The sequence below is a fragment of the Cavia porcellus genome, unplaced genomic scaffold (assembly GCF_034190915.1).
Source record: "Cavia porcellus strain 051 isolate PalLab524CR breed Dunkin Hartley unplaced genomic scaffold, mCavPor4.1 scaffold_9, whole genome shotgun sequence".
In the NCBI taxonomy this organism is placed as follows: domain Eukaryota; kingdom Metazoa; phylum Chordata; class Mammalia; order Rodentia; family Caviidae; genus Cavia; species Cavia porcellus.
This window is the reverse complement of record NW_026947492.1, coordinates 83365337-83390812: the sequence shown is the minus strand read 5'-3', so window position 1 is coordinate 83390812 and position 25476 is coordinate 83365337. Positions and strand designations below refer to the sequence as shown.

The following is a 25476-nucleotide window of genomic DNA, read 5'->3' as shown; positions in this document are numbered from 1 at the left end:
ATAAAAGAAAACCAATCAGAATCACAGCAGACTTGTCAACACAAACCATCAAGTAAAGAAGAGTTTGGAGTGAAGTGTTTCAAACTCTGAAAGAAAACAACTTCCAATCCAGATTGATTTACCCAGCAAAACTATCTTTCAAAATTGATGGAAAAATAATATAATTACATGATAAACAACAACTGAAGGAATTTATGACTACCAAACCAACTTTATAGAGAGTACTAAAGGATATTCTAGAGAGAGGTAAAGATGACCATGGTTCCAGGAACAGCAGCAGAGATGGATCACCAAACAAGACAGGCAACTGAATGAAGAGGAAAAGTGGAGGAACGACAATGGGAGGATAGCAGGGCAGAGACAAACCAAAGTATGCGGGTTGTAGCCATTAATGTAGATGGCCTCAGGTCGCAATAAAAAGAAACACAGGGATTTTGAATCAAGAAACAATGTACACAAGAAACACATTTAACTGGAAAGGAAATTCCTAGACTGAAAATCAAAGGAAAGAAAATAATTACTCTATGTGGCAGGAGACATAAATAAATAAATAAATAAGCAAGAATAACTTGCCCATCAACTGCAGAATGGGTAAGAAAGATATGGTTTTCATGCAGTGGAAAGCTACCCAACTATAAAGTAGAAAAATCAAGGCTTCTGTAGGTAAATGGACACAACTGGAGATCATGTTCATGTGTGAAACAGTTTGAACTCATATGCACAAACCCTAGCATAAGAAACAGAAGGAGTTAATGGGGTCCATAAGCAAAATAGTTAATATAAGAGCAAAAAAGGGGAAACACCTGGGAGGGAAAAGTGGAAACTACTGTCAATTTCTTATCGTCTTTGAACTCTTGTATTGTTTACACAGTTTGGTTAAATTTAGCTTTGTTCTGCCTTGTTTTGTTAGATTCTATGCTGTCAGATAGTAGAGGTAGCTATTTTGAATATAATGGGATATCTTATGGTAATTATGGTTTCTTATTATACTGCATTGATGCCTTATATTGCTTTCATTTATTTGTTTGACTGGTTTTATTCTGTTTTGTTTGATTTTATTATGTGTGATGGTATGAACAGCTATTTTGAAGAAAATAAGGCATTATGGTAGCCCTTGCTGATTTATTGTCATCTTGTTTTGAAGTCTATCATGTTTTTGTTCTTCTGTTTTGATTGGTTCTATCATGTTGAGTTTTATTTGATTTTATTATCTGTGATAGTATAGACAAATTTTTAAGGAAAATGAGATATTATTGTAGCCATTGTTCATTTCCTGTTATTTGATTTTAAAGTCCTGTAATGCTTTCATTTTTTTGAATGGTGTTATACTATTTTGTTATGTTTTGTATTATTGTGTGTGAATGAATGCTCAACTATTTCGAAGAAAAGAGACATTATGTTAGCTACTGCTGATGTCCTATTGTGAAGTGATGTGTTGCTTGCATTATTCTGTTCTGATTTGTTTTGTTCTGTCTTCTTTTGTTTTATTCTCTTTAAAATAAAAAAAAAAGTGAAAAAAGAAGATAACCAGTTTAAGAAAATATTGCCATTTTCAACCAAGGAGACAGAGTTCATATACTTGTATGTTAGTGAGAATGAGCCACAATGTGTATCTATGGGTGGCAATGCTTTCTTTATTGTGACCATTGAATGAAGAGGCCTTCAAGTTATAAATGTCTCTTCTTCCTTTGCTGTTATGAACATGCTTGGGCCTTGGATGTCAAGGACACAGTGCTACAGAATTAGTCAACTAGAAACACCAGAAGGGAATGATAATTTTGTGTTACCATCCAGCCTGTTGTGACTTTTCCTAACCAGCATGTCCACACCCTGGCATGCAACCCACCAAATTAGCTTTTCAGCCCAAATTAATAAGTTGATTTGATTTAACACATTATGTGGCTCACAGATGACTCACACAGTGGGATTCTTACAAAGCATAAGGGCAGAGCAATTTCCTTTAAATAAAGCTTGCATTTAATAATTTGCCTGGGCCACATGGCACTTTATTACCAGAGTATCTAGATACAATTTGTTTGCATAACTGTTGTTCTATAAAATTCTGGTTATCTATTTCTTAAGTGGTGGTAGATAGCAATGTACACAGAGAATAATAGCATGATATTGAATCTCCCCTTTGCTCTTTGTTCTGTACTAAACTAGAGAAGAAATGAAGTCTCTCCAGGAGTCCTTGCAAAATCAGCTTAAAGAGACATCAGAGAAAGCAGAGAAACATCAGGCAACTGTAAGTGTATTTTCCTTTGTCCTTTTGCTCTGGGCCTGGGAAATCAATACTCTGCTTCCTCAAAATTACTCTATGGTTTTTCAGTCACATGGATGTGGAGGAGAAGGAACTTTATGCACTTTTGGTCGGGATCACAATCAGTGCAGCTGCCATGGAAATCAATGCGGAGGTCTTGACTAATCACCTTCAATTTGGTTCTTATTGGATCCAGCTTTAATGTGATGCTAATGCTGGTAGTAAGAGCAGAGTAGAAGTTCTTTATACACTGTTTTCTTGGATCTTAATAGTTGAATATGTTGTCTTATTATTTTGCTCCTAAAAAATAATAATTCAGAGAGGGGAGCATTTCCAGCATATGTTCACCTCTGCTGGTTCCCAGAGGAACCAAGCACAAACTCAAGCTTAGAGTACATAACAAGAACTAAGATCCAAAAGGAATTTCAACTTTTGAAGGGCGTAAGTCAAAAATGTTAGTTAAATGCCCAATTGTGAAAATTATCATGGGCACAGAATTCTCATTTGAGAAGAGGAAGGAGGCAGGATGCTTTAGCTACTGTTTCCTCTTTCTTAGCATACTTGCAGTGAATACTGAGGCTTCAGTGCAGAGATTTTAGGATTTCTGCCCCCCCCCCAAGTATTCTACTCAACTGAAAACTCCCTATAGCAGCTCAGCTTAGCATGTGTTTCAGAATAACAGGTTCTGCATTAAAACTCCTCATGGAAAATTTAGTTTGTGAATTTGACCAGGTTCTTTAAATTTTGCAGTTTCCTTAGTTATCCATTTTAGGGAATTGAATCTCATTAAAGCATCAAAAGTAGTTTTCCTAAATTATATCTGGTGTTAGAAGAGAATAGGGATTGAGGTAACGTCATTCCACTTCACTCTGACTGTCGTTGTAATTTCATATGTAGTGCTGCTTGGCTGAGTGAATGTGTGTATCACTTTATTTCTCAGAATTATACATCATCATCAACATCATCATGATTGCTATTTCTATAACCATTTAAATCCTCCAGTATCTGTTCACATCACAGTAAGAGTTTCAAGGGTAAGAATGTGTCTGAAAAAAGAGATTTAAATGATATATATTGTTTATTATCTAGAATTTTCTAATTTTTCAACTCTCCAGGCGTCACTATGCAGTCATATTGTTCAGCAATTTCTGGAAACTACTTCATGGATTTCCAAAGCTGTTCTTAAAAGATGATATCAAATTATCTGAGATTCAAGTTAGATTTCCAGAGTTCCAGATGCTGCATTTAAAGGAATCAAACATAAAACTGAATGATTAATAATCATGATAGTGCTGTTTCAATTTCATATTAAATTTATCTACTAAGTTTTTATCTTTGACTTGCATTTTCTTAACAGCACACTAGTAATTCTATTTTCTCCCATCAATGTTTTAAGTAATTTAAAAATCATTCATCTGTATATGCTTATCTCATCAGATAAGTACCTGCAAATATGTTTGTGTATATATTGTGTAATGCAAAATTAAAATAGTTTATATTTTGGAATATATTGTATCTATTTACTAGAAATATAAGATGTAAAAACAGAATCTACATAGAATCTCAGGCATTTAAATAGAAATGGAAATCTAGGTAATTGAGGTGAAGTAATACCAGAATCACCTCACTCCACATTAGATGTTCCCTCATCTGATGACAAAATCAGAAGTTATTTAGAGCAATAACACAGAGTAGCCACTAGAACATTCCAAGTAACAAACTTCAGAAAGCATTTCCTAAGCTGGCTTATTGAGCAGAAAGGGGCAGCTCCGGTTGCCTTAAGTCTGAGTGACTGAGTCAGGATGACCATACATTTGATCACAGCCTGGACAAGTGAAGGACTGAATAAGTCTATATCTTATTTAAGATCAGTAATGTAAGGATGTATTTGCAAAACTCCATTATAATAAAATGAATTGATAACAATAGTCATTACTCACATACTAACAGAATTTAAGGAATATTTATATAAAAAGGGAAGACTTTATATATTAACAATTTTTTGCTTAGAGGCAATCATTTATTTTCTCTTTTAACATGACATGGCCTCATTTTGATAGATAGGGTAGGTCCTGTATCAACAACTTCTTAAGAAAGAAAAAGTAAACTTATGCATGTCTTCACCTATGTAAGCAGGTTCAGCATCTATCAACCCATTAGCAATGAGAATGCAAGGACATATGCACTTAATGTTTTGAAAATATAATTGAGGGCTTCACGCTTTCATATCCACATAAGGAATCTTCAATAATGTTTGCATATTTATTGAAAACACAGAAGTTATATGGACTAGTATCTACTGAAGGTTGATACATTCAAGAATATTAATAGTATGACATTAACAGCAGATGTAACTATTAATTCACTATTATTGTAGCAAAATTAATAATTTTATAATCTGAAATAATTCTGAATTGTAAAATATGCAACATATTTTCAAATAACTTTGCATTTATACGAAATAATTACAGCATTAAGACACATTTAGGACCAATTAATAATGAAAATAATTGATTTTCATTATGCCATGGTCATACACAGTAGGTCCACTTATTGCTTTAAGTAATTTTTTTCCAGGAAAGGTAGAAGAAAAAATACAATTGGACAAGCTGATTAAAACACAAAATAGCAAATTCAGTATAAAAAGCGAAAAGAGACTTATGACAGGTAGACAAGAGACTATAAGAAGTCACAGGGATAGACAGAAAGTGGGGCTGCCTCTGAGTGCCAGAATACATGTGTACCTTCGGCAAGGCCACAGGTTTCATATCCAGCTTCAAAATAAACAAACAGAAGAGAACCAAAGAGAGAGAGAGAGAGAGAAAGAGAGAGAGAGAGAGAGAGAGAGAGAGAGGAAACATGCAAACAAAATCTTAAAAGTCATATTTTGCTTTTGCAAAAGTTGATAAATTTAGTTAATGATAAAAATCATCTTCAAAAATATAAAGATGGAACTTGTATTTTGTTTAGTACAAAAGGGAAAATAGCCACATTCATACTGGAAACTAATAAGAATATAATGAGCAACTGTCCATTTAAAATTTCAAAATGCAAACATTTAAATATAAAATTCTAAATTTTCTCAAACATGAAATACAGCATTTAATAGGCTTATATTTTAGAATTTCATTGTACCAAAAGTGATACTTTCTTCTAAGTTTCAACAAGAGAAATAAGTTTTTTAATTACTATTAACAGTACATATTTGTAGAGAATAATATTTACATTTCTTGTGGGTTTTGGAACACACCCACAAAGAAAAACTCTTCTTTTAATGTGTGTGACCTTGTGATTCCAGGATCAAAAAGTAAAGAAAGACCTGAATGCACTCCTAGTGATATTTCAGGGGAAGAATATAGACAAAAAAAGTTCCTGAATAAATAAATTCATGAGTATATCAACAAAATATACATCATGATCAAGAAATGCAAGCATTTACATATGAAAGAAATCATAATGATCATTTTAGAAAAATGCATTTTATGTTTGAATTGAATGAGTTATATCTTACCACTCAGTCCAGAAAGAGATGACAGCAACTTTTAAAAGAAGCAGAAATGACATATATATATATATATACATATATATTTTATTTCAGAGGAAAAAAATCACAGAAAGAAAAACAAAAAGCAAAAGAGATAAACAAACAACAATAATAACAACAAACCCAAAACAATAAGAGTATACGCTTACAAAACAAGATGATAGGAATTTGACAGTGGTTGTTATACTGCATATTGTTACTTTCAAAAGAATGACATATATATGTACATGCATAGCACACAGATGCAAGTATATACATACATGTTCCATTTTTTCATATGCAATTAGAAGCACGTAGGAGAACAAGAATTTCTTATTAGTAATTCATAATTTGAAGGTATGAGTTAAACCTCAAATATAGTAATGTGTAATCTTTCTTCCTATTTGAAGAATCTAAGTGAACTAAGATTCAGTTAATATTTACTTAAACTATTTTCATTTTTGTAAATCTTCCACTAATTATTTTCTCTGCTAGAAAGACTATAATAGTAAATGCATTTTTATACCAGAAAGAGAATGAAGATATGTTTTGTACATGCACTAACTCTTCCAGATGAATCTAATTATTATGTACTACAAATGTACTTAAAGAAAAGATAAAAGGAATTATGATTGTTCCCTGTTAAAGGGGGAGAGATTTTGGATTTCACCCTGCAAAGAATGAGGTATTTTGGATTTATTTACATAGTTTTTATGGTATTCTTTTTAAATATCAATTTACTATATATCTGTTCTCAGAAAAATAAAAATATATTTTCTGTAATAGATGTTTCAAATGACCATCCGAATTGGTGAAATGTAAAGTACAATGCTTGAGGCACCATTTTTCCTTTTAAATTGTAAAGATACAGAAGAAGATACATTTCTAAATGAGGGTACTGTCCCGAATAAGTATACCATGACACCCATGCATCTGTCTTCATTTAAACCTGTGTCCACTTACACTTTATGAAGAAGGCAACAACTGTTTTTTTTTTTTTTTTTTTTCATTTTTAAGTATACAGTAGAGTGACAGGTTTTAAAACCCATGTGCCTCAGGAAAATATCTAACAGGGTATGGAGAAGCTGCTCAAGTGTAAGCAGAATAATTACAGATATTAGTGATCATTGGATGCATTTAACTATTCCTGTTAATGTTTATGGCTTAACTTATTCTAAGTGAGACACTTAGTCAAAGACGAAATTTGCCTAATGATTTCACTTTCATTACAAAGAAAGGATTACTATTCTTATGTCCTTTATTGGAAGTTATATACATGATATTTCCTCTGTATAAGAAGTACTTCTTGACCTTCTGCTAGGAATGCTTATTTCCCCAGGGATTATAAAAAATTCTGGGATTCTAAAATAGTAGAATCAAAATGCTTATACTTTTTAAATATTCTGAATATAGATTCTGAATATGTAACTTTCTCATTCTCAAGTTGTTACATGTGTTTTCAACTTTTAAAGAATTGCAGAGATGTGAAGTATATTTTCAGTGTGGTGAATTGTAAAACATGACCAGTTTCTACAGAATAGTACCAATATGTGAGAGCAATTTACTGATATAATTAAAGTAGCATCCACTAATTCATGACTTATAAATAAATCTGGAATTTACCAAAAGAAAGAAGGAAAGGTTTATATAGCTCACTGTTTGTGTAGGTTTCAGTCCATAAATTCTTTGCAGAAATGGTATGAAATCTATCTACTGGGAGGTGGGTAGTCTACAAGCATGTCATTTTATATGGTGCCATATCCTTCCTGCTAACAGCTTGGTTTGATCATCTAACGAGAACTTTCTAGCTAATGGGGCAGTAAGTTCAAGAAATGATTCGGGTTGTTTTCTATATCCTCTTAGCTCAAACTTACTTGGAAATTATTATGGCCAGCATATTAGGGAACGTAGCCCTCAGGCTATTCCTAGCTCATATGTCCTGTTCCATTGACATCTAGACCATTTGCTTTGGGTTTCCAGTACCATACGAAGGAAAGGTGAGGTCACGATTCACAAAAAGCAGGTGTCAGAAGGGTTCTGACTGGTTGTGGGAAGCCAAGATCACGTGGGAGTTGTGACAAAGCTGTCATGTGGATCCGGAGTGGCTGTAGCTCTTGAAGATTTAAGGTGCAAGAATTCACTTGTATTCTATAGATGAATCTTTAATAGTGTGCTGTCTTGGTGACTTTTCTCTTGTGGATGAAACAAAACACCCAGTACCACAAAACAAAGAAGGAAAAGTTTATGTAGCTCATTGTTTGTGGCGGTTTCAGTCCATAATCAGCTGGCTGTAAGGCAGAGAGGCATGGCACAGGGGCAACACTTCAGGGCAGCAGTCAGAGAAAAAAGGGGGAAGAACAAGCCTCTTCTCCTCCCTTATTTTGTAAGCAAGTCACTCCCCAAGCTGAGTGCAGCACTCAAACCACCTCTGTGCCCTCCTCTTGCACAGGCCGAGTTAATTTACAAAGTAGGGACCCTGGCTTCCTGCTGAGTCTCTAAATGTAACTTCTGAACTTCTCAAGTTGATGCAATGTATCAACCGTATGATATGTAAAATATTTTTTATGGAAAGGAAATTCTGAAAAATGTTGGACAAAAAGACTATGTGCATTTAATCTTAGTGTGAGCCATAGAACATTTTATACATCATTATATATTGTTTCCTTCGTGCTTGAAGTGTTTCAGAAACAACACTTTTGTTTATTTTAAAAAGCAAAACAGAAAAAAAGGGTAGAAATTATACAGAATTTCAAAACAGAGAATAGGAAATTACCACTAGTCACATAGTGTATATTGCTATCTTAGAAGTAGTCGTTCAGATTACAAGATCTAGGCACAACAAAGAAGTGGTGTTTTTATACAATAGCTATAAAAAGGATGATCTTATGGCTTTTATAGGTAAATGGAGGCAGCTTGAGAATATCCTCATAAGGACAATAAGTCAAACTCACATTTGTAAATACCATATTGTCTCTCTAGTGAAAAAAAATGATAAAAAGAGAAATAACATTTTAAAAAGACTATATACTTCTCCTTAAGCTCAATTTCTGGCCCAATATCTTACTCAGTCCTGAGGTAGCCCATAATGCAAGCCACTTTTTCAGTGAAAGAATCTTTCACACAGCAAGCTGCTCAGAGTTAGGGTTATGAGTAGTCCAGCTGACTTGGGCTATAAATGTAACACACACTGAAATTCAGAGGCATTTTAAAAGGATTGTGAGTTTGTGTCATTAATGCTCTATTTGGACTGGAGGTTTAGCTCAGTAGTTGTATGTTCACCATCATGATGCCCTGGATTCAAGACACTGTATAACAACAACAAAAACTATATGCATGGGATACAAAGGGTAGGGTTTAGACCATATTGACTCTATTATATTGAAAAAGTTAATTCCACCTGCATTCTGTTATTAATTCTAAGAGTATGACTCTTAGAAAATTGAAAAATAGAGAAGTTAATTGTTCCATCCACTATTTTTTTTATTACAGTGAACCCTTATGAGTATACTGAATGTGTAGGCTATGCAAATTCTAACCCCTGTGCAGACAGCCTTTGCTTTGTAAAACCAAGAGCAGATAAGCTGTGTCTATGTGAAACAGTTTGGAAAACTGGCCTAAAGTTAGAGATCCTGACAACATACTCAAGAGAAAGTGTCAAGTTTTCCTTTCTGCAATGTGCACTGCATGTTCCAAACTTCAGAGATTAGGAATAGTACTATGCAGCTGCTTTCAAATCCAGATACCGGGCAGAATTACCTGGAGAATGTTGTAAGAGTAGACTCACTCCCCAAATCTCTCGTTTTTTTTTTTTTTGTTGTTGTTTTTTGTTTTTTGTTTTGTTTTGTTTTGTTTTTAAACATGAGGTTTAAACAAGTTAAAGAATTAAAGTCATTATAAGGATGATGTTTCAATTAAAAAGAAATGATAACTACCCAAGGAAGGATATTTTTACATAATTGGTAAATATATGTTTGACTTAAATAAATGAAAGTTTTAGTGAATGAAAAATTTAATTCTTTGTTCTTTTACACTGTTTGATAGTAAAGGATGTTCATTTAATATAACAAAATTATGAAAAACTTAAAAGACATGGCAATAAATATACATGGATCTACACAATATTCTCTTCATTTTCAGATTAATTTTTTAAAAACTGAAATGGAAAGAAAGACCAAAATGATCCGAGACCTTCAGAATGAGGTAAGAGTTATATTTTTAGGAAGACACTGTGTGAGCCCAAGAATACGTGCATGCAAACGTATCAATTTGTCGCATATTTAGCGTCTTGAGCACCTGCTGACTTGATTTTTAGCTGAAGACAAATAGAGTGGAAACCTAAGGCTAACAGTGCTGAAGAGCAGGGTGGATGTGGTGGCCCACACTGTAATCCCAGCATTTGGGAGGTTGAGGCAGGAGGAGTGCTGAGAGTTAAAGGCCAGCCTGGACTGCAAAGAGTTCAAGGCCAGTCTGTACTGCATAGTGAAACGTCTCAAAAAGACCTCCCCAATAAGAGTATTAAAGAGTAAATAATTTATATTGTATTATATTGTATCATATTATGTTATATTATACATGGAAACTTCAGCTAATTTTACTATCTCTGTTTTCTATAGCCAATATTAAAATTGGTTTTGTTTTATAAATGTATTTTTTGACCAAATGACATCTAAATGACTGAAAAATAAGCCAGATGGAATGTAGCTGTGTGCTAAAATGAGCCAATCAGAATGAAAAATCTGTGAACAATTTCTTCAACTATAGTAGAATATAAAGAAGCTGTAACTGCTTTCATGGAAATTTTCATTAATATGCATACAGAGAGACATGAAGACATATATGGGACCATATGAACTCACATATACAATAATGGGAATATTAGGTTAATTTTTCTGTATAGAAATATTAGTTGACTTATACTTTAAGACACATTTTTAAAAATATAGAATTGAGCAATCAAGGACTCAATTGAGAAATAAGCATGCCATGGTTTGTGTCTGGATGTCCCCCCAAAGCCTCATGCAGTCATGGGAAATGATTCTAGAGTTTATGATGCTAGTATCTAAGGTGTTTGATCAGTTCACTGATTGGATGTGCACCACCCTAATTCCAGGCACCTAGACTGACTATGAAAGAGGCAGAAGGACATGGTTAAGGTCCGTCATTGATATTGCTGTCCTCTGCCACCTATGAACTGTAGTCTCTGCCATGTGCCACTCTGCCTTGGAGCTAGCTGATTATGGACTGAAACACCCACAATCTGTGAGCTCAATAAACCTTTTCTATATTAACCTTGGGTGTTGGGTATTTGATCTCAGCAATGAGGGAAAGCTAATTAAAAAAAGGTCTTTGAGCATAAAACTACAAATTCTTCATAACAAGCTACCATGGAGAAAAAAGTATTTCTCTTTTTCTAGGGGTGAACATTTGTATAAAATTCTAATTTTCTATCTATGGAAGGTTAGAAAACTGATATTTAGGGACTGATATTTGCTAAATACAAGGTTTTAAATTAACATTACTGTTTGCTTTCTTAATGTTGGAAAACTGTGAGATAAAAATTGATAATGAAAAAAACACTAAACTTTGGAAAGAAATCTGAAGGTGGACATGTGCCATCCTGCTGAATGTTTTCAGTTTGAATCCTTAGTATTAATTCCCAGAAATCTTAGGTTTTTATTGGATCTATATGTGGAGACTGAGAAAGACACACTCAAGAAAACAGTTAACTTGTACTCTGTACAGTAATACTGTGTGGGGAGTGCTATAAAGATCCATTCAAGGGTAAGTGAAACAAACAGATACACTGATTAAAGTACAAAGAGGGGAAGAAAATAGTATAGCATACACAGAGTTCTGGAATAAGCTAGGCGTCTTCCAAATGATAACTTTTGAATGAGAATGGTGGGGGAATCTTGAAATAAGAAGTAAATTTTGGAAAGTTACTAAAGAATATTCTTCAAATACTTATTTTATATTTTTAATTATTTTATATTTTTTCATAAGTAAAAGCAAATATATGAAAAAGATGTTTTTACATTAGTGTGTAGGATTCAATGTTGAATATTAGTGTTTCGGAAGGAAGAAATTATATCCTCTTAAAGCAAAGGTTATCCAGGATGGAATACACTTCGAGCTTCCACTGTGGCAGGCATAGCTGTGTGGTACAGCCTTCAGAAATCAAAGTCATAATCAGAAAGGAGCCCTGGTAAATACCCAGAGTAAAGTGAAGAGGAAAGAGGCAAAGAATTAATGAGTGCTTTGTCTGTTTGTTTTTTACAAATAGAATGGAGGATACTGAAGGGAAATATTTTATTCATGACTGGTTTATCCTACCTCTGTGTCAAAATAGTCACGAACTCCTAAGCTTTAACTATTATAGTGGAGTTTGCTACTAACAGAAGCCCAGTGAGACCCAGGCATCTCTGAGTTTCAGTTCCTGGCCTTTGGCTTTCCATTTAAGTTCTCTTATACGGAGCATTGACTTCAGATCTGTTATAGAATAGTGTATTTCTTTGTACCAAATCACTAGATTACCATTGAATTAGTGGTAGATTGATGTCAGGAAAGTTTTAAAAGTCATTTGGGTTTTTTCCCCATTATGTTAAATTTCGAAGCAATTAAATCTTCCTCAAATTTTAGAGGAATCTTTCTCAACACCAGATGTCTCCAAAAAGACAAAATCTTTAGAAAGGGCTCCCTTAAGTACCCTGTAATTTTCACTGCACAAACACATCTGACTGATCTACATACACAGAAGATTCTATTAATACTTTGCTGCCCTAAAGTAGATTGCTGAAAAGCTGAATTAGATTTTAATTTTGATGCTACTGTACTTCACCAGAGGTCAGCCCCTCCAGGTTCTAGGCTAACACTAAATCCCAAGTGTAAGGCTGTAAAGATTGACTGACCATGATGTTAGCTGATAGCCTGAAAATATTAAATTTTGGTTGCATTTTTATTAAAATCTTATTTTTCAATAATGATATGTTTATAATTTATAAGTGGTATTCTCATATTGTAATTTTTCCTCAAACCCACTGTTTTTATTTACAGGATGTTATTTTTTCTACATTTCAAAATTTGTTTTACATTGACTTAGTAATTTCTGTCCATTGATGTGATCTCTGTAGTGCCATTCCTGTTTGCAAACTAAACTGATGCAATAGCATTTTTAAAGAGCTTGCTCGAGGAAACATGAACTGGGCTGCAGCCCAAGCATGGCTCAGGAGCTCCAGCAAGGAAACGAAGGGGCAAGGCTCTGATAGGACAAACAGGGATGCAAAGCAAAACTTAACTGATCACGGTTGTACAGTTCCTTCGTCTGGCCCATCCTTGGAAAGTCCCCAGATCTGTGGCTTCATAAGTTCCATCTGATTCATTAGGGCTACATCCACTTTTGAAATACTGCATAGCCATTCATTCAGAAATAACAGAAAACAGTTTTTGCTTGTATTGGCAGGTTAAGCAAGGTTAAGGTCACCGATGAAGCCTGATGGGCTTTGTCTGCTCATTGTCTCTGAGTCCTCCTGACTTTCACACCCACGATGACACTGTCTCCATTTTGTCAACCTTGTGCCTGATTAGCAGAGTCTCCAGTTCATCTGCCCTGCAGCTCTGATTACCTTTGGGGAAAAAGAGAATTAACTTGCTTTGGCTTTCAAATTTTTCACTGGAAATATGTATTCAATGCAATAGAGAATTTTTCATGCTGTGGAAACAATTATCAAAAATTGGCACCATGTGCATTAAAGGTCAGTTTTCTTCCTGAAGGATCCCAGTGCATGGCATCCAGCATTGGCCTTCAGGAGTCACCACTGAAGGATGTGGAGTAGCTGAGGAAAGCATGAGTGTGTTTATCTCAAGAGCGTCCTTGGCTTCCTGGCCATCCTTATCTTAAAAGTATACTTTTCTTTCATCTGAATCATTCTGTCAAGTATATGCAGACTCTTTAAAGTTATAAAGCTACCTATAATAAAGTCTAATTTACGTTTTTCCAGAGAAAAGTGCAGAGCCAGGATTTTGTGATGTTGAAAATAAATTAAGACAGCAAGGAAATCTATTTTTGGTAGCATGAATTAAATGAATTAAACAAACACTGGCTGTTGTCTTCCAATTTAGAGATAAGAGCTGATTTTATGTTTATTCTAATAGAGTTGCTTAGAGACTGTATAATATATTATGATTAATAATCACGGAACTTCTGACCAAACTGAAGTAGCATGTATAAAAGCACACATGCATGTGTATATTTTTAAACAAAAAATGTCTACATTCTCAGAGGGAGTCAGTAACTGACACAGAAAGTATTAAAGCTCAACAATCGCAGATTTACAGAAAACTCTCAAAAGTTTTAAGAGGAACATCCATTTTAGTTTAATTTTAGTTCAATTCTTGGGGCTGTAAATCTCTAAATTATTCCATCTTCCTGGCTCAGTGAACACAATGAAATGAGGAGGTTGGGATATTTCACAATGTGATAGAGGGCTTCGGGGTCGTCATTCTGAAAATGGAGTCTCCTGTCTGCCTGGGGATAAATAGGTGTAAGAACTTGTGTGGAACTTATGTTGAGCTGAGCTCGTGATGTTTTAAATTATTTTATCACAACTTTTTTACTTTGTTCCTAGTGATTTCTGTTTTCTAAATAAAGATTTCTGATGTAATAGATTACTTGGATTAATTGTACAGCCAGGGTATGCAAATGCTGCGCTCTGTCTATGACACTTCGGGGTGCTCTATGGAGGGTTCACCTCTGGGTGATTGAAAGCCAGCTGCATGTGCACAGGTCTAAAGATCACAAGTTTATAATAAAAGTGTCAGCAGGGCCATTGTACCTCCAAAGTTTCTGTGAGATAGTCCTCCTTCTTCTTCAGAACCTCTGGAAGAGCTACCTCTGCTAAGATCTGGAAACTGCCTGCCATGTGATGTGTCACCTACCAGTCACCAAGCCCACATGGTATTTGTCTGTCGCAACACTGGGGAACTCCCAGCAGTATGTGACATACTTCTGCTTAGGGTTTCACTGGTGCAATCTCTACTTCTATCTCTCATGGCCTTCTCTACGTGTCTCTGTCTCTGTGTGCCATCTATTCTTTTTAAGAAGACATCCTTGGTAAATTGAGGACACATACAATAAGACCTTGTTTTAAATTAATTATATGTGCAAAGATCCTATTTCAAAGTTGTTTCTAATCAAATTTTTATCATTATTGGCACATGTTTGCAATATAGGATGATTAAATTTCTTGGTGAAAGTTGGTCCGAATTCTGATGTTGTAAGTGACATGATCATGGGGGTGATATACCCTCAAACCCTTCTAACCTCTGGGTGTGTTTATATTCTCCAAATACAGAAAAGTCAATTTTTAGATAACTAAGAAATTAACAGTTTTTTAAGTTGTAATTCTGAGTATGAAATAATTCTAATGCTTGTTTAGAAGCATATACAAAATTTATTATCCTATGTATTCAATTTTGTGATGAACGTATTACTTAATTTCCAGTATAGGCCAGTATTGATGTAGATTATGCAGAGACCATTAGTAAAATTACATTTCAAGTATTCACAAATATGTGACCATGGGACACTGTGATATTATATAACAGATGACTTCTGTACCATAAGTGACATGGTGATAATTGTTAAGTTGCCCAAAATAAGGACAGTGCAAAAGAAACTGTAATAAGCATTTTAAACAAAATTCCATAAAGATACCAATAGAGATTTTAGCTTTCTAACAGGTGGTAGCCACAGAAGGCTTCATCTGAGCAGGAAGGGGTTCTTTAAAAGGGAATGAAAGGATTATAATTTATGGCTTTTCCTTCCTACCAAGGGAAACAATCATTAAAAAACAACCATTAAAAATTAAAATTTAAAAAACAACCATTAAAATATCCACATGCTTATGGGAGATGAAGAGATTGTTATTTCTTAATGTGGAATAAGCAGTGGACTCATTTGTCTCTGTATCAGATTTCAGAGCATCTTACTTGAAAGCATATGTTTGAATATCCTGAACAAGGTGGCAAGCACCAGTCATGTGAGGTATCTGGACAGCCTCTCTGACTAATTCAGTCAAAATGTAATATCCAGAAAAGTGTTGTTAGAAGTGCTTCTGTCACATGCAGCTATCTCAGTGCACTTCCCGCGGCATGAGGACACTTGTAGCCTCTTCACTCAGCCTTTCGGAGGTGAGCCAGGTGCACTGCCCAGTAAGAGTCTACTGTGTATCTTCGGTTCCACTTTATTTACTGTTCTTAAGAGCTAATCCCACTGAATAAATTCCTGCTGCGGAATATTGCCTAGAGAATTGTGTTATATGGGACATTAGAAAGTATTCCATTGAAATTTCTCTCTCAGACCCCTAGTTGCATCTGAGTACCCTTTTTTGGGTCTCCAATGGAAGAAAAATCTACTGATCTGCACTGTCGAAGGGTGAATGCTTGGTTTTTTTGTCCTCATGTCTTTTGTAAAATAGCATGTTATATGTTTTGTGTACCTCACAGTATTGTTCATTCAGTGCATAAAAATATGGACATGAGACATTTGGCACACATTGAGTTCCAACCAAATCTAAACAGTTAACGTTACCATAATGATTATTGTTACAATTTTTTTTTTTCAGGTAAAGTTAATTCATTGTTAAGCTAGGCTGAGTAGAGGCAAACATTTGCATGGAAATAGTTCAAAACTCTTTCTAGAAATAGAGCTAACCAAAGACACCTTGAATAAAATGCATAAAAATAGCAAGGTAATGAGGAACCCTGTCTCTCACTTCTCTGCAGACTCATCCTGACTCAAAATCTCACTCTCCACACTGCAGACAAAACTACCAACAGTTACCTGCTCCACATTCCACCCTCTTAGGATGAGGTCCCCTTTAGGAATATTTTTAGAAGGCACCAAGCAAAAACTCCTGTTGAAGGTTCGAAACTGGCCACAGGCTCTAACAATCAGTATAGCCAAAGAAATGATTAGTTTGACTACCATGTCTCAGTCACATTTCTGCCTTTATGTGTGATGAGATTAACTTTATTCGAGCAAAATAGATTTGCCAAAAGAAACAAGTGTTCATTATAGAAGTGTGTCTAGATACCACGTGAAAAAGAAAAATATCCACCCAAAAAAATAAAGAAATACTTCTCTTTCCCCCTGACATCCGTATTCATTTCCCCAATAACTCACACATCACAGAATGTAAGTAATATTGTGCTCATTTCTGGTTCCAGGTCAAGTGTGATGTACTTGTATCACCATGTTTTTATTGGCAATGTCTCTGCCCGAATCTCCACCACAGTTCAAACATAGGAAGGTTTTCCACTCCTATTAGTGTGTATTAACTTTACATATCCAAAGCCTTCATAAATCTGCTGCTGGTAGCTCTTGTCATAGTACACCATTTAATGATTGTCTACATCTCTGTGCCTCACAGGGAATAAGAGGGCCACTTTCTTTGAATTCTTGAGATGTTTTATTCCTATGCAGTTGCTTTTCTGCTCTGATGACCCTGTTCTGTGTGTCTGGGACCTAGCGATATTCCCAGAAGCAATGGTCCTGCCTAAATTTCATCTTCCAACTGGACACAGGTTTCTCCCCTCGGTGGTAGCTTAAATAGTTTTCTCTCTGACTGCAGAGGACACAGGCGAGGGCTAAGAGATTGCAACTCGCTAGTAGTGTGAGAAGGGGATGTCACAGGGGAATCCATGGAAACAAGGCTGAATGAATGCAATGAACACTTCTTTCATGATGAACGTGTGGTGAAGTAATTCCAAATAATACATTAAAAACAGAAAAAGCTGTGAAAAATTGTTATTACACCCACACATGCACACCCATGCATGCACGTGCATGCACCAGCTAATCCTTGATGGGCACTCACTGTATCTAAAATAGGTGATTTCTTTAAGAGCAAACAAGTAACTTACTGTGCTACACCCAAGAAGAGAAGGATTGTTCTCAATTTAAGACTCTACAGTATCTAAAATGCACATGCAGTCAAAAAAGCTGATGCCTTGTTTTATACTTTATTACAGTAGCTATCATTTCTTGGAATCACAAAATATAACTCTGATTTATTTAGTCATTTTCAGTCTCTATTTTTGTAGTAAAAGCCCCTTACTATCACATCTACTTTGAATGATGTCTCCCTATTTGATCCTTACATTTCAGCTTCAGGATTTAATAACTATAAGTCCTTTATCTGTGTTAATAATGCATAAGAATTAAACTCTGTTAATAAGAAGCAGACAGCATTAGTACTTCAGAAGTGGCCTAAGTGGCTATAAAATGTATTTCCATTTGCCTAGAGCTTTTCTGAGTGCGGAAGGTGTTTTGAGTGTCAAAGTAAGTTTCCCCCTACTAAATATTGTTGATGAGCCTACTGTAGATAATTTCAGGATATCAGAAAAACTTATATTTACAATAATTTATCATGCAATCTGTATTTATGTTGGTAAAATAGAAGCTTTACAACATTGATTTTAAATATATATATATATATATATATATATATGGTTTATATCTGATGTAAGTAAATTCAGTGTTGGAATAGTTCTAAACTAGTTGCTGAGATAATTATGGACTATTTAGTTTCCTCAGACATATAGAGAGTGCCCATGCATGGGAGGAAAAAGTAGATGTCACTAGAAGGAAGAACTGCGGCAGCCCCTAAGATCTTACCACCTGTTTTATGTATCTATGCCAACTTCAGGTAACATCTCTGACACTTAACATTTGTGACACTTAAATGTTATTTCAATGTGAATATTAACCCCTACCTGCAAGTTGTTGTGAGTTTGCAAGGACATAATAATTACTGAATAGTGTCATGCTGCCCTTCTCCTTTAATCCTTTTAAGTGTGAAAATGACTTCATGTTCACAAAATCAACATTATTCATGGTTGGTTCTGTGACGAACATTTATGGTGAAAATACATTCAGCACAATGGAAGATGACCCTAACATAGCAGAATCTATGTCTAGGAATCTGTCCAAGTTACTAGATCATTTTAAAAATGATACATGCTTAAATTAAGGATGCTGTCATCTAGTTAACAACTGAATATAAATGCAAGTGTCCATATAAGAAAGAAGCAGAGAGAGATTTCACACACACACACACACACACCACAGACACACACAAACACACACACACACACACACACACACACACACACACACACACACACAGGATATGAAGGTGGAGAGAGTGACTTGAAATGAGAAGGATGGGGCCACAAGCCTAAGAATGCCAGCAGTCCTGAGAAACTGGAGAGGTCAGTGGGCACTTCCTCCCCTAGCATGTCTAGAGGAAGTGCAACCTTGCTTACTACATGATTTCAGCCTTGTGACTTTCAAATTTGGCTGGAGGCAGAACAGTTACAGTATTAATTTGTGCTATTTTAATCACCTGATTTCTGTTAATTTCTTGTGATAGCATTAAGACAGTAATGAGGTTAGTATGAGACAGATAGGATACCTGTGCTGTCATTGGCAATCATGACTTACACATGGCATTTGATGGCCAACTCCACTTCCTGCAATTACTTTTGAGTCTGAACTGAAGCACTGTCAAGTATTCTGTGAGTCCATGTGACAGAATTTACAGCTGATGCTAAAAGAGCCTTGTGATTCGTGGCTAACCATGACTTCATACTGCTACTGTGTTCTAAACCATACTAAGCAAGAAGAACACGAGATCAGCAGTAATGCATAACAGAGCACCCCTGTTTAATCAGCTTACTCCACACAAACCAGGACTAAGCGGGAAACTTCCTAGGGCTAGGATATATAGTAAGAGGTGGCACAATTGTGAAGAAAACAAACATGATACTGATGATAAGAGCTAGCTCTTTACAAGTCTTTACCCTATGCATAATGCCACACAGGCCCCACTGCATGATAAAATCTTCACATGGGTGTCTCACCTGATTTAAACATCAGGCTTCAGTTTTTTGCATTTTGGTTGGTGTTTGCTTTTAGCATAAGGATGCCTATGCACAGTCAAAACTCTGTGTGTTGGGGAGTCTTTGCACATCTTCACTGTCTAGAGTTTATTCTGTCTAGAAATTATTCTGTATAGCCTTGAAGGCTTTCAATTTTTGGTTTGTTTGATTTTTCATTTTTTTGAGACAGGATCTTGTGATGTTCCCAGGTTGGTCTTGAATTACTGAGTGCAAGTGATTCTCCTGCCTCACTTTTCAGAGTAGCTGGGAGTAGAGGAAGGCAGCATCTGTCACAGATGATTTGTTATTTTTAATGAACAGTAGTGAAGACATAAATCAAAGTTTGACTTAAAGGAATGGAAAAACTCCCTTAGCATCTTTACTGGAAGTGTTTACATGAGGAACTCAGAGATGAAGGGATTAAAAAGATACAAAAACCAATTATATCTCTTTTAGCCAAATTTTTTGATATGAGACAAAGGTATAGTATTCCGGCTTTAGCATTTTTGCCTTAAATCCAGTTTAAAAAGTCTTATCCTTCTTGAAAATGTAATTTCAACCAGCAGCTGAGAAAGTACACTGTTTGCTCCTTTTCTACTTATTAGCAGTATTATGCTTGAAGTCCGTGGACAATATGATGTATGATAATGTAATCACTGACTTCATTGAAAGTTAGAGACAGCGATATTTTAACCTCTGCACTATTTTACAACTGTTGCAATATAAAGAATCAATCTACTCGACCCCTAGAAGCCATATACAGTGTGTTCTTTTACTTCAGGTTTGGAACTTGAGGAACTCAATGCTCAATGAGTCCATATCCTCCATCAATGATTGGCACCTGCCTTCCAGGGCTGGCTATCACCACAGGTGGAAGAAAATGCATTTCCAATCCCATTTCTCATAAAAATATAACTCTTTCCATATTGCATATTGGCAGTCTAAATTGATAACATAAGTTGCAACAAGTTGCTGTCTTATAGAAAGGCAATATTTTACCTGTCTGCCTTTGAAATCTTCCTGGGATTTAAATAGAGCATTTCTCATTGATTTATCAGTGAACTTCTTTAGTCAATGAACTTTCTAAAAATGAGCTGTCTTCTGAGTGCTCTGCCATTTAATATGCATATGAAGCACCTGAGGACCTTGTAAAATTGAGGATTCTGCTAAGGGACAAGTCCCGAGATTCTGTGTTCTGGCACATTCCTAGGTGACACCAGCATGGTCAACCCATCTGTTACACTTTGGAAAGGACTCTTTCAAAGAAGTGGTTGCCATATGTGTCCCGGTGGGCAGGTGATGGCTGTCTACCAACATATGTCTGGAGATTTTTATTAATATGTAGATCTGAGAGGCTGTTAGAGTTCACAATCAACTGATGTGAATTGAAACTTGACCACGTGCATTTCCAAATCCAAGTAAAAAAGATTTGATTTTACAGGTGAAGACACATAAAAATGACCGATGACCTGTCGGACTTAGTAACTCCAAAGTTCTGGAAAGGAAAACATTAAAACCCACTTTTATTGGACTGACTGTGACTTAAATAGAGATATAGAAAGCGAATACTGCAGTCTGTTCTGGGTCTGATTTACTCACATTAGCCAAGGAAGATCAGGACAACGGGTTACATTTGCTGCACAAAAATCTGTGTAATGTGCGACAGCTTCTTCCCTAAATACAAAACTGGAGGCACTATTTCTGCTGCATTCTCAGTGGAACTGATGGCATATTATAACACGAACTTAAATAATGTTTAATAGAAACATTGCATTACGAATGCTGCAAAGTAAAGGAAGCCCTCCCGTGTCTTTAATTCCTTTCCTCTTCATTTCCTTTCCAATCATTCTACCCAGTATCATTGAGCTTATCACATGGTAAGCATTCATTGTCAAATACTAGATGACGTTGTATTGTTGAATTATAAAACAGCTCACCACAAAGAAAGAGACGTCCTACCAGTTGTTCAAGAGCATCTTATTAATTCCATGGGTTTGCACACTAGTATGATTTGCCATAGAAAAGAACAGACTCCCACTACTGACAGCCATGCAGGTCAATATGTTCAGTAAAATAAGCTAGGCTCAGAAAGGAAATCCGTAAGTTCACACTCCTATATGGTAGCTAAAACGCCGTATCTCATAAAAGAGAGAACACTGGAGCAGAGAGAGGCTGGAAAACCAGTAGAAAGAAAGACTCCAGTAATGCGGTTCACTGGAATGAGTATGTAAAAAAAAATGAAAAGCTGTCACACACATTACAGAGTACTAGAAAAAGAGGTGAAATGCTCAGCTGTGGAGCTGTAAAGCTTTATGCACATGAAAGCACCAGTTTCTGCCATCCAGTTATTGTGCAGTGCCTACATGAATCCCGTTATCATGAGGAACACTGTAACGTGTATACTTTATGTCAATGAAAAAAAAAAAAAAATCTGTGTCAGTGCCAGTGTCTGTTACTACATGTTACTCACTGACTGTCCTTCTTACTGAGCAGCTTTTGTTTTTTTTTTTTTTTGTGGGCTTTTTGAGAAAGGGTCTCACTATGCAGTTCAGGCTGGCCTTTAGCTCACTTTGTAGCGCACGCTGACCTCCAGCTTGCAACAGTCCTCCTCCTGCCTCAGGCTCCTGAGTACTGGGATCACAGATGTGCACCACCACTCCTGCCGTGAGCAGCTTTTTATGTACATGACATTACTGACTCCTTATCCCAGCCAGTCAGACATGCAGAACTCATGCTGAAAGGGCAGAAAAGATAAACTAAAACCCAGGAGGCCTGGGTGTTGCTTGATTTCACAGCTAAGGATAGTAACAATGGGATCCAGTGCTCAGTTTCCCTCTTTTGTGGGGTGCTTTTCTCCCTGCCCCTGCTGCTCCCCTGTCCTATGACTGTGTATCATGCTGGATGTCAGCCCGCTCGCAGTCCCATGTGCTGACTTTGTGATGGGTAAGATTAAACTTCAGCATGAAAATGATACTCTATTGTGTATTTTGAGTTAGTGTATTATTTAAAAAGAAGAGGAAGCCAGGCGTGCTGGCACATGCCTGTAATCCCAGCACTAGGAGAGGCTGAGGCAGGAGGATCACAAGTTCAAGCCCAACATGGGCAGGTTGGTGACTTATGGAGTTCTGCCTCGAAATAAAAAGTAAGGAACAGCTGAGTATATGCGTCAGTGCAAAGGCCCCGCTTCATTCTGCAGTGTTAAGAAAGAAAGAAAAATAAATAAATAAAAGTAGAATTTCCTTAGGAAGCAAGAACTGGATATTGATGGGCTATTTCATCACTGAAAATTTGTGGTTTTTCTGCTGAAAAATAGTGGTTTCTATTTTAAGGCTGCCTTGTATTTGCAGATATTTCAGTGGTTCATGCATTTTCTAAGATCGAGAAGGAAAATATTCTGCACTGTATTCTTAGGTACATGTATCAATGTGCTACCTGCGGATACTCACTGCCTCCCCTGGTTTCCGGTTATCTTTAAAATAAATTAGCATGGTAGAAATAGTTTCATGTCCTAAAGTTTTCTTCTCCAAGGCTTTTGTTTGTTTGTTTGTTTGTTGTAATGTAGCATCATATTTAGCTAGAAATTTATATCTACTTAATAGTGGACTGTATTTTTAAATTCTCAGTAATTTGCAGACAGGGTTACATGTAGTTATGCTGTGTAAAGACTATGAGATGAGTGAAACCCTGAGTCTATGTCTAAAAAACTTTTACTTGCTGTAGATAATTAAATCTTCAGTAAGTAGCTAATATTAAACTTTATTCTCTATGACTCAATAAGTTTTGAGCTAGACTATAAACATTTTCATCTCCAAAATTATTCTTTTCTTATAATATTGATGTTGAGTCCTATTTGAGAAACTATTTTGTATCTTTTGGTACACTCTTGAGAGCTCCAGTAAGGCAGTGTTTTGTGATTTTGACTTCTCCGTCTGGACCCTGGGCAGTACTTCTGGGAACCAAACAATGGTCTCTTCTGAGTACTCCCCACTTTGGGTGCCTGAAAAGTGTTCTCACCACAATGCCTCAGTCTCCTAGAGAAAAAGTGTGTGCCTAGGTCTTCCCAACACTTCACTAGTCTCAGATGCATTGTGAGTGCATACAGAGTGCCCAAGTGAGTGTTTAATCAGACTTCTTGAGATCTAGCTCTTTGCTTTGCTTTTGTATGATTATTTTTGTCTCATTTTGACCAACTTTCTGAGAGAAGAAAGATCAAACTGAATTTGGTTGAAATCAGAGTCCCTAACTGACATTTAAAATATTAGAGCCATTTTTGCTTCTCATAGACTTCTTTTTTTGGTCATGTTATTAGGATCACGCCCAAGTTAGAAATGGAGAATGTTGCTAAGTCACTGCCCATCTGATGTCTTGAAAATCAGCACAGAATACCACAATCACGAAACAGACAAAGAACACTTTTCTTGTTATACTATTAGGAATAATATTACTGAGGAATTTAAATCATTTAATGATTATAAAATCAATTTTGTTTTTTGCATTTTTCTCTTTCTCTAATTTATCACTTTAGAAATCTTGTTATGTTAGCATGATTAATGTTGAAAATATTTATTAGAGCTTCTTACTTTACAACTGAGATTCTTTGAAGATCTTTTTGTGAAGAAAACTAACATATAATTCTAGGATATAGCATCCTTGAGGTATTTATTAATGCTACTGTTTTTATCAAACATTTCATATAAAGTCCCTTTCTCTGCCCTTGAGAACAGGAGTTTCCACCCCTCTGATCACTAAGAGGTACTGGTCCCTGACCTGAAAGGAAGCAGGCTACACCATAGGAGGTGAGCAATGCGAAAGCAAGCCAACCTTTCTGTGTAGTTACAGCCGCACTCTGTGGCTCACATCATGGCCTGAACACCACCTCCTGTCTGATAAGCAGTGACATTAGGTAGCCATAGGAGAACAAAGTGGAGCTGAGGTGGTGAAGTTAGTGTTGAGGAGCAGTTACAATGAATTAATATTACCTGAAAAATTTCACTGCTCAGAATCCCTAATTAATTGATTGGTGGCAGACTCATATCAAAACACTGTCAGTGACTGAAAAGTGACAAGCTGCGTCTGGCAGGAGGCTTCAGGTCAGCTTCCAATACTCCTCTTAGTCTACCCCATGTGTGCCTAGCATTACTTTTTTCTTCACTTCCATCCACGTTCCTTCCTGGTGATGCTCACTTCTCAGGCACAGCATTAGTAAGTCCACACACTAACCTTAGCCAAAGTGAATTAAAAACTATGTTATGGAGGATCTTCTTTGAAAATGGGGAAAGACTAGTGAGGAGGCAGCAGAAGGCTCTAAAACAGCCAACAAAAAGAAAGCTGCAAGGAAAATACCAAGAGTTCTATGTAAATTACAGGTTCATTGCAACAGGTGATTCCCATTCTCCAAGAAGTACTGTGTAACTTGTGGTGCCCAGTTGTTCAGGGAAGCCAGGAAACCTTCAAAACAGTTTCCCTACATGGAAACTGAAGGCCCTGTTTCAAAAAGAGAGAAAAAGCTAGGAAGACGAAGCACAGAAGCAGTTACTGAAAGTCACCACTTCATCAAATATGTCTGCACTGAAAGCATCTCTCTTGGGTTGACTGTACTCCTAACACTGAAAAGCCCTTTATTCCTGGTGAAGAGTCAAATCTACCTGCTGCTAAGGAAATGCATCACGGAGAGTTAGGAGAGACTGCATGCATTTTAATACAGGCCAGCACCAGACTTCCATGGACTGAGGAAATAGCAGAGGACACCTAG

At 36.1% G+C, this 25476-nt stretch overlaps 1 protein-coding gene across 5 annotated transcripts in view; it reads left to right on the top strand.

Annotated features, from left to right (window-relative positions):
* LOC100726918 (leucine zipper protein 2) overlaps nt 1–25476 on the top strand; it is a 433952-nt gene that overhangs the window by 210016 nt on the left and 198460 nt on the right. For all 5 annotated transcript variants that reach the window (XM_063256769.1, XM_063256771.1, XM_063256768.1 and 2 more), the window contains exons 4-5: nt 2164–2245; nt 9921–9983. In XM_063256769.1, the coding sequence (XP_063112839.1) occupies nt 2164–2245; nt 9921–9983 (145 nt within the window). The remainder of the gene's footprint in view (nt 1–2163; nt 2246–9920; nt 9984–25476) is intronic.